We start from the raw sequence: 10357 nt of genomic DNA on the forward strand, positions 1-10357 counted from the left end.
TCTTTCCTTCCTTCGTTCCTACTCTCTACTCTCTCTTTCCTTCCTTCTTTCCTCCTTCTGTGGCCCAACTCTAGTGAGAAGGGGTTTAAACTTTAAACCCCTTCTCTCTTCCCTTCCCCCCCGCCCCCAGGGAAGGGAAGGGGAGGGGAGGCTTTTGAAGATGCCTTCTTCCCCTTCTGACATCACTTCTGGTGATGTCAGTGGGTGTTGCATATGCTAATGAGGTATTATGCTAATAGCCTAGTAGCTCATGAGCATACCGTATGCTAATGAGCTCCTGCAGCTCTTTTCCTACAAAAAGACCCCTGGAAAAGAGCAAGACTCCAGCAGCACCTTAAAGGCTAAGAAAATTTGCGGCAGAGTATGAGCTTTCGTGAGTCACTTCTCACTTCTTCAAGGCACTCCAAGGCCTCTTCTTGCATGTACAGCTTACTGCCGTTTACTGCAGAGAATCCGAGCAGTCGAGCTGTTAAGCTTCACTTCAGATCTCATGCAAAAAAAAAGGCCTAAGAAGAGATTTTGAGGTGGCCTTCTGAATGCACCCAAAAGAAGGGCAGGAGGGTCTCTCCAAGGAAGGAGGCTCCAGAAAACTCATAGAGAAGAGCTGCTTGGTCAGCGTCAAAAAAGGCCACTCGACCCCCAGTGTGGTTCAGGCACACTCGGATCCTCTTGAGCTCCCCACTCAGGGTCAGGGGAGGAGCATGGTCTTTTTCAGAAGCCCTGTAGCTGCCCCACCACTTCCCTGCTCCCCAGATCCCTTCCTCAGGGCTAATGGTGACGCCTCCCTTCCTCCTCACAGACTTTCTGGCCACCCCCACGGCCCATTCTTCCTCACTTCCCACAAGGACTTCCCAGAAATGGCAGCCTCCTGTGAATCCCTCACGGCCCAGCACAATACCCCAGTGGTCAAATCTCTCAGGATTGTGGGGCAGGGCTTGAACGTTTTCTCCTCGTCTCACGCTTTTCCAGCCCTCAGACAGGATGAGTTTGGGATGGGCGGTATATGGATCCAGAATCACTTTTGCTGCTGTTGGGGGGTGAGGGGCAGGAGAGAGAAAAGAAGCGGGTTCAACTGGGAGACAAATGGCAGAATTGTTTCCATGCCTACTTGACACTATTGTTACTGTCCCACATATGTCCATTCCCTGTGGATCTCCCTGACCTGGCTGGTTGTTTAGACATTTCGCCTACTGCGGCTTGTTCTGTTTCCCCTTCCTGCTTTTTGGTTTTAACCCTTCTTCCTTCCTCTGTCCTATTTAAGGAAGAAGAAAGGAAGAACAGACTTCCTGGGTTTCAACAAACATTACCCATGTGAGTACAGCCTGTCCCCCATATCCTATATCAAAGAAGTACCATGAGGGAGAAGGAAAGAGCAATGTCTATTTCAGGGGACCCCAACCTTTTTCATCCCATGGACACCTTTGGAATTCTGACATAACGTGGTGGGGTCAGGGACAAAATGGCTGCTGCAGGAGGCAGAGCCAGCCACAAAATGGCTTACCTTTAGTCATACGGCACAGATCCTTATGCTGTGGTGGCAAGCTGCTGCCAAAGCGACATTGTTAAAAATCTGAACAGCCAAGCAGTTCTTCAGTGGCCAATCAAAAGCCCTGCTGCCAAATCCCCACATGATCACACCCACTTTATAAAACACTTGGTGGGCACCAATGTTCCCTCTAAGCTGCGGAGTCTTGTGAGCAAAAATTCTACTTGGTGAGCTCCTGGCCTTAAAGTTGTGAGCGAGCGATTTGGCAGCTGCATGAATTAGTTTGCTCTGGAGCCCTCCTTCCTGAGCCAAGACAAAAATGTGTGAGCCGGAGGCTAAAAAACTGTGAGCTAGCTCACACTAACTCAGCTTGGGGGAACACTGGTGGGCACCTGGAAAAATGTTTGTGGGCACCCACGGGAATGGCGTTGGGGACCCCCAGTATATTTCATCCACCTTTATAAACAAACAAAAGGAGGCAGGTCATCCCCTCAAGAGTTCCCCTTCTCTGCCATCCTGGTAAATCCTGACAAGTCTCCTGAGGAGAAACCATCGAAGAACTGGCTAGGGCAGGGAGGGTGAGGTTTTGAGGGACAAAGCAAGAGTGTCCAGGGAATTTTATCACTGCAAAAACAGCAGGCAGAAGAAGACAGATTGTGAGCTGAAGCTTTTTAGATTAGAAATCACTGATTAGTGCACGAAATGTACCTTTCTGGAGGTGAAGTCCAGAATCCAGAGTGTCTTGAGGAAGCAAAACGGAACAAAATGTAAGCAGACAACACTTGCACATATCACAAATCTTTCAATAATATCCATTAACAACAACAAAAATCATTTGAGCTGAAGTAGAAGCTACTTCTGGGGAGAATTCTTCACCAAATTTTAATTACGTGCAAATATTCAAATTTATTTTCACTTAAATTGAGTTTTCTCACTGGCCCTCATTATGGAAAGGGAAAATGGATCATAACTATCACTTCACTCTCCTAAAAAGAGGCTAAGAATGATCCTGAACATGGGTATCCAGATGTTAATGGCTTTGCTTCGCAGAAAGTACGCTAAGGGCTCAAGGATCCAATCCAGATAAACTTACAATGCTTCCATACAGCAGTTTTGATCTGGTGTAGCATCCAAACTGGAATAAGGGCGTTTTGGAGACTCATACAATATGGTCACCTAACCCTCCTCTTTCTGGGATCTCTCCTGCTTTGCTCTGGACTTTCCCAAATCCTGTTTGATACAATCTTTTGGGGAAGACTGCAGTCTTGGGGTATTTTTCATCTGCTGTGTGGACAGGGAGGTGTGCATTTGTGAAAGACTCACATGTATCAGCACCACTTTCCTTGCCACACTGTCCCTGCAGCTGCCATTTCTCTCCTCCCACTAGCTTCTCTGGTGCTAGTCGTTTCTCACTTTCATTTATTGAAAACAAGTAAGCCTTCAGACTTTCTTCTTGTGGCGATACAAAGGGGAAGGTGAACCCCTTATTTCTCTACAGTGAAAAGGGCTAGAGACCTTTTATTAAAAAAAATAAAAACTGGGAATGCAGAAGAACCATGGCAGTGGGTCATTATAATACCCTGCTGTCAGAGCAATTAGAATTTCCCCTTATAGCTATGCAATGAAAAGGGCTAGAAACATATCTTTTTAAAAGATAATGGTCAGTCATGGCAATAGATTTTTATAGCATTAATCCCACATAGTGATTAGTCAGTTACCAATTGGGGGGGGGGGGAACCCTGGGTGCGGAGGAACTGTTATTCCAGGGTGCTGAGAAAAGGAAATTGAGGAAAACTGCTGTCTGGGTGCTCTCTGGCCAGTGCCAAGACCCCCCTGTTCACAGGGGTCATGAAGGCGTCATGGAGAACTGCTGCCAGGGGAAGCAGCCATTGACTCCCTGGCAGGAGGGTGGCACCTTGAACAACTGGGGGGAGGGAACAGATGGGTGGGCGGTTAGGATAGGAGGGGACCAATGCTCCCTCTACGCTGTGGAGTCTTGTGAGCAAAAATTCTACTTTGCAAGCTACTGGCAATAAAGTTGTGAGCAAGCAATTTGGCTACTGCATAAATTAGTTTGCTCTGGAGCCACACTTCCTGAGCTAAGACAAAAATGTGTGATCCAGAGGCTAAAAAATGGTGCCCTAGCTCACACTAACTCAGCTTAGAGGGAACACTGGAGGGGACCCAACTTAACTGTTCTTGTCCAGATTAGGGAAGGAAGAAGGACATCTCTGCCCGTCTCATCCAGCATTTGGTTCTAAATACTCAGCCCTCCCTTAATTCAAATTCAATACAAGTATTTATTTTTATAACATTTCTGCACTGCCTCTCCAGGAAACTGCTCAAGGCAGAAGTCGTTTGCTGAGGTCAATACTCCAGAGCTGTTACCTGCAACATTTATTGGCCATGTTTCTTCAGAAACAGAATGTCTCACGGTATCATCCTAAGCAGTGTTCCCTCTAAGCTGAGCTAGTGTGAGCTAGCTCACAGTTTTTTAGCCTCTCGCTCACACATTTTTGTCTTCGCTCAGGAAGGATGGGGCTCCAGAACAAACTAATTGATGCAGTAGCCAAATCGCTTGCTCAAAAATTTAATGCCAGTAGCTCACAAAGTAGAATTTTTGCTCACAAGACTCCACAGCTTAGAGGGAACATTGATCCTAAGCAGAGTTATACTCTTAAAAGTCACTCGATTTCAATGGAATTGGCAGATGTCACAGCCACTCTGCTGAAGAGAGCCCTGTCAGTTCCCTTCAGGCCATTCCATGGGCTCCGCTAGGGCACATTCAAACTAACAAAACACTCAGTCCAAGTGGTCAGTTCTGAGAGGTCCGATTTGGACAGAGACACAGAAGGGGGTGGGGATCTTCCTGAAAGGAATCAGGAGCGTGTCTCCATTGAGTAAGGATGCCCTGGTCTCTCCCCTCTTTCATACTGGAGGCTTGTTCTGCCCTGAGATCTCAGGTCAGCAACACATGGGCACAGGAATGAACAGAGATCAAGCTGTAGAAACAGAGAAAATCCAGAGAACACAATGGTGTGCTAAAGCCAGGGAAGGAATTTACATCAGCAAACTTTTCATGCTGAACTAAAATAGCCTTTTGGAATTGGCACACAAATTCCCTGTCCACCTGGCCCTGCTAGTGTTATAAGTGACCTTGAGGGTTCCACATTCACACCTGGGCTCACCTAATGGCCTGCCTGAAACCCCTGCAGCTGTTCCTCATTACCTTTCAGTTGCTTCATGACACCATCCAGAAAGTGATTGATGTCACAGACATCCCAGATCCTCCACTTCAATGCAAGAGGAAAAGTCACGGGATTCTCAAACGTCTCCTTTTCTTCATACCTGGAGGGGAGAAAGGTGCAAGGTAGGCCACCATCCATCCAATCCAGAACTCCCACCAGTGGAGCAAAGAAATGACGGCAGGACTAAGCAGAAGCCCCAGAGACACCGGCGGATGTGGAAAGCAGTGGAAGAGGGGAGGCCCTCTGCAGAGGAAAGTCTGTCCCCTCACAGTTGCTACAGAGACCCCAAAGCCAGGCACCTGGAGGCCAGATCAGACACCAAGAGGAACTCGCGGCTTCCCCTTGAAATAGCAGCTCCACATCCCCTGCTCAGAAGGAGAAAGCTACCGTGGTTCCAGTGGGCAGAGAGGTGGATTAGGACTGCAGAGGTACTGGCTCCACTTTCAGCCCTCCAGCTTGCAGGGTGGTCCTCCTGGGCCATTCTCTTTGCCTTGCAGCTGAACTTATCTAACAGGGCTGTTATGCGGAGGGGAGAATCAAGCACGCTCCCTTGAGCTCCTTAAAGGGCAGGATAGAAATGTGACAGGGACAAAACATGCCAACGTGCTGTTGTGGGGCATGAGTTCCTGCCCCTGGGCCTGTGTTCATCTGCCAGCTTGCCAGGAACAAATGGACTGAGATCTGTGATCTGAGCCACGTCTGTGGTGGTCCTGAGCCTGAAGGGCCACTTTCTTCACATGCTACCCAGATCCATCCCAGCATCAGGAGGGTCATGAGGGAGAGGGATCCACTTACCTCTGCAAGGTGCTTTGGATGTCCTAAAGGGAGAGAAAGAGAGAAAGGGAAACTTAACATCTGCCACAGGCCACACTGGGAAGACCCCTCAGACCCTGGGGAGAGATGCGTTCTGATTCCTCTTTGTGTGCATCCCACTCAAGGACAGGAGCTGCACCTTCCTAAAGTGGAAGAACTTCTTCAGGAGGGAATGACATCAGCAGGCACAGTGAAGCCGTTTCAGAGTGCACAGGGAAGACAGATTTGACAACTCAGCGGTGCACAATATATTGCCACCCTCACCCTCCTTTTAAAAGTTGCTGCAGAAAACCTTGCATACAGGCCCTTATTACTGGTTGTCTCAAAGAGCTACTCGTGAACCAGGTTCTCCTTCCATGTGCTGGCCTCACATGCGCGCACACACACACACATATACTCACATGCTTCAGAGATTCCTCTATCTGCCATCTTCTCCTGTAGCTGACTAACCACCCAACTAATGGTCTTCCCTCCTTCTCCACCAGTGTGATCCCAGGGCATCCTCCGGACATTTGGTGAGTGACTAACTTTTTGAAATGGTGCCCCATCCTCAGGTGAGTGAGGGATTCACCAGCAAACGGTACTCTCCTGGCCATCCTGGAGCAGAGGCATCGGCTAACCCCTCCCTCCTCACACCGCAACTGTTATGGGTCACGGCCTCTCGATTCTCAGACTGAGCAAACGAGAGCTCTAGAGAACAGCAGAAGCTGAGACGTGCAGGTGGGAAAGGCTGACTATGCCACAAAAGGGCGAAGAGACCCCGGCAGAGGCCCATGATCACACCAAGACCCTCTAGCTCAGCTGACCAACGGCTCTTCTGCAATCAGCTGGAAGTGGCCCTATGGCTGTGGGTCCATGTGGCTCTTAGTGCCTTCAACATTTCCAACCCGCAATGTTCACCCCCAAAGCATCAACACTGGAAGGCACATTAATGCAGCAACCCCTAGCTATCCTAAGGAAAACAGCTGAAGCCTTCCTCGATATTTTCTGGCTTCACTAAAATGCACTCATTTAAAGTGTTCTTTCGTTTAAAAGCAAAGTTAGGATGTAAAAGCATTGATCAAACAGTAAACTGGCTTTTGAAAAGCAACGGAGGAAGAGGGCATGTTGCTGGACATGCAACCACAGAGGGGCACATGGGCAGAATGGAAACAAGAACTGAATGGCAACATTAATGGGGCTCATTTGCTTTCTGCCCCAGTGAAGGAGGCACAGAGAAGGTCTGGCGGCAGCCTTATCCCCACGGGGAGCCTGGGCTGTTCCTGCCACCCCCTCACCTGCAGGAGATCACCGGCTGGCAGCTGACTCTTCTCCTCCATCTCCCGGATGAGGCTTTCCAGAGAGGAGAGCTCCTCAGAGAGTCTGGCCAGGTGCTGCTCCCTATTTCTTGCCACCTCCTTCTTCACCTCTTCCATCTGGGCCAGCAACCGTTTCTCGTGTTCTTCCAGAAACGTGTGCAGTTGCCTGAACTTGGCTACAGTCTTGTGCTTCTCTCCTGTGGTTTGCTTCTGAGATGGGAAGAGAAGAAAAGCAGGCCAGCATCAGGAACACAGCAGGGCACTGCATTCTGGGCAAGAAAAAAAAACAAACGACTGCAGGGAGAGAAGTCTACATGCTACTGAGCATCCCAAGTACTTTCCCCCTTAGACTCGGCAATCACTGAACACCCCTTGGCTCAACTCAGGATCAGAGGGGACTCTATCAACATTTTTAGCAAGTATTTGGGGTGGGGTGGGGGGATTATCTGTTTTCAGAGACTTCTCCTGGCTTGCAGTGTTGGTGCATGCACACAAGTGGCATCTGGACACATATGTCCATCAACCCAGGATACACCCCACAGCAGAGAGCGCCTTGGGAAGTCAACTGATTTTGCCCCAGACAAAAACACCCAAGAACAACAACACATATGTTCTAGATCTGGATGAATAACCAGGGGTTGCCCACATACTAGACACCCCTAGGAGATTGCCATGGCCGCCAGAGGGGAAGGGAGTGCCAGGGGCACCAAGAGTGTACAGTTCTGCACCATCCCCAGCCCCAACTTTGTTTAGAATTGCAGTGTTAGGTCTACTTTTGGGGGCCTGGTCTGCTGAATACTGACCATCTGTGCACTGAACTTCCAAACTGGAAGAAGGGGGGAGCCCACGTGGGTTGATTTTTCTTTAGTTGTACTCCATTGTTTCCTCCAGTACGTATTCTAGAATCTGTTCATTCCCCAGCCACAGTGACACTTACAAGCAGGTCTAGGCTTTGCCTCAATACGTCTCCTTTATATGCCAGAATTCTTTCTCTCTCCTCCTTCAGAATCTCCAGACGGCTGCAGAACTGATCCTGGGGAGAGACCCAAAATAGAGATCAGATTCTTTATAGAAGTTTACTGTAATACATATGAGAAGCAAAACTATCACTAAGGGTCAAACAGATTATAACTGCCAGAAGTCTGTAGCGGAACCTTGAACAACAGTTCCCAAAGGCTAGACACAGGTAGCTTCCTCGTGGGGATGGTGCCCCATTCTCTTCTAACATCCACTACGAATGCAAAGATATTCACAGTGCCCACGCTGCTTCAGCATAGAGATTTACTGTGTGCTTTACCTTCCTGCCCACCATAACATCCCCCTGCCACAGGGGGGACTTTTTGCATTAAAAACCATTATTTGCAATCACTGTATCACTATTTTGTGTTAACAGTCCAGCAATATGCCCAGTACTGACAACTTTAAAAAGAAATGGCAAAAAAGCTCGCGGGAGGTGGTGCTTCCATTCAACAATTTCCAAAAACCTCTTTTGATATGATCCTGAAAAAATGACCCAAAGCAGGTTGGGGGGGGGGGGGCGTTAGAGGGGGAAAAACCTACAGCAGATCCAGGGAAAACTGGGAAGCTGAGCGGAAAGACCAAAATGTCCTGCCAAGCTCAAGAACGACTGAAATCAGGAAAGCAGTGGGTGGGGCAGAGTTAAAACTGGTAGATGCAGAAGATCAGATACAGAAGTGTGCTTGTACATGGAAGCTTAGACAGGAAGAGAGTCCATCTCTCCATATCACCCCTGTAAAGTACTGAGTTCGCCGCACGGAGGACTTGGCAATGACATACGTGGACATACATTTATTGTACTTCACACAAGAACTGGAAAATGGCCCTGCAAGGCCAACTATATACACACCCACCCAGCACACCCACAGTCCCGTTGGAGGGTTTGAATTTCCCGCCAAAGTTGCTATTGGTGAATGCTGGGGGAACTAGGATCCTAGGCTTCTATTGTTTAGAGGAGCTAAGCTCTCTAGCCACAGACCCCTGGTGGCGGGTCACATACATAACATCCCCACATTGGCCTCAGCAGGGGGACAGGAGGAGGAGGAGCAGAAGGAGCTGTTTTCACTCCCCAGTTTTGGCCCAGAGGCTGGGGAGGAAACTGGAGAGTTTCCCTGCAAAGAGACCAAGGAGAAGGGGAGGATTTACAGCTCTTCCCCATCAACCTCCACTGTGTACATTTCCTACCTTGTACTCTTGGGAGGCCTCCTCAAGAGGAAGGGTCTCGTGATCTCTGTGCTCCTTGGATCGGTCGCAGACCACACAGATGAGGGCTTCATCGTCCTTGCAGAAGAGCTTCAGGGGCTCCTGGTGCTTCTGGCAAACTCCCCCTTTTCTGGCTGCCACCACCGCCTGGTGCCCAAAACGAAGAAACAGGATTTGTTTCGTCATCCCCTCCCCGAACTGTATCTCTCCTTGTAATAACTGGATATCATTAGTGCCTTGTTCAGTTTAAAAATAGGTATTTTATCTGTGTGAGGGAGCTGTAGGAAGGGTACTGGAAAAAAAACTTCTGAAGTGAAATGGGTCCAAGAGCAGAGAACAGAGCGACCTACGGCCCTACTTGTATTTTAGGTTCCACTTGTAAATGGATATCGGGAATTAGAGGGTCTGGGAGTTTGTTGTTGTTTGATTTTTTCCCTTTTTTACCAACTGGCCATCTTCCCTGTTAGGAAGTGGAGGCCAGTGGACTACAGAGGGCCAAGAAGAATCAAGATCCACATATTTCTTACTTTCCCTATTTTCTCGGGCAGCCTCCTCGAGAGGAATTACCTCTTTGCCGCAGACCACACAGAGGGCGGCTTCCTCGTCCTTGCCGGAAAACCTCAGGAGCGCCTGGTGCATCGGGCAGAGTTGCCCATTCGCACCTGCATCTTTTCCCTCCTGCAGAGCGAACTTCTTGGCTATTTCCACAGTGTTGACCAGCTGAGCCCGATGGCTCGGCCGGAGTTTCCTCTTCTGAGTTCTTCTCCTGCACTGGGGGCAGGAAGACTTGGCCCCCGACTCCCCCCAGCTGCGGGTCAGGCAGGCTGGGCAGAAGTTGTGGCGCAGATGGAGCAAGACAGTTCCTCACAGGGCTCCTTCACGGGACCTCCAGCCGCCATGGCTGCCTCGACGAAGCAGGGAGAGAGAGAAGCACAGAGTTGTTTTCGGTTTCTTCCCGCTTTCTTCAGGCAGCGAAGGGGTTTTCCCTTCTTGCAAAGTGACTCTGTGCCGGCGTCCAATTAGCAGCCCGGGAATCACGCAGCTGCCAGAAGAAACAAATCGCTAGGGAAAGGGGGGGGGGAGGAGACCGAAAATGGGATGGAAACGCCTCTTTTGCCCTCCTTTGGCTGGCATCTGCAGGCGCCTCGGAGGGAGGGGAGCAATGTTCCCTCTAAGCTGTGGAGTCTTGTGAGCAAAAAGTCTACTTTGTGAGCTCCTGGCAGTAAAGTTGTGAGCCGACCGATTTGGCTCCGGCATAAATTAGTTTGCTCTGGAGCCCTCCTTCCTGAGCT

At 49.3% G+C, this 10357-nt stretch overlaps 1 protein-coding gene across 1 annotated transcript in view; it reads right to left on the reverse strand.

Moving 5' to 3' along the window:
- Positions 1 to 359: 359 nt before the first annotated feature.
- The window catches only part of LOC107124683 (tripartite motif-containing protein 7-like), a 10991-nt gene continuing 993 nt past the window's right edge, over positions 360 to 10357 (reverse strand). The window contains exons 2-9 of the mRNA XM_015428178.1: positions 9633 to 9889; positions 9048 to 9212; positions 7783 to 7878; positions 6825 to 7055; positions 5530 to 5552; positions 4716 to 4834; positions 2195 to 2227; positions 360 to 1027 (exon numbers count right to left, since the gene is read on the reverse strand). Coding sequence (XP_015283664.1) covers positions 507 to 1027; positions 2195 to 2227; positions 4716 to 4834; positions 5530 to 5552; positions 6825 to 7055; positions 7783 to 7878; positions 9048 to 9212; positions 9633 to 9889 — 1445 coding nt within the window. The 3' untranslated portion in view covers positions 360 to 506. The remainder of the gene's footprint in view (positions 1028 to 2194; positions 2228 to 4715; positions 4835 to 5529; positions 5553 to 6824; positions 7056 to 7782; positions 7879 to 9047; positions 9213 to 9632; positions 9890 to 10357) is intronic.

This window comes from Gekko japonicus, unplaced genomic scaffold (assembly GCF_001447785.1).
Source record: "Gekko japonicus isolate JY-2015 unplaced genomic scaffold, Gekko_japonicus_V1.1 scaffold1780, whole genome shotgun sequence".
NCBI lineage: Eukaryota > Metazoa > Chordata > Lepidosauria > Squamata > Gekkonidae > Gekko > Gekko japonicus.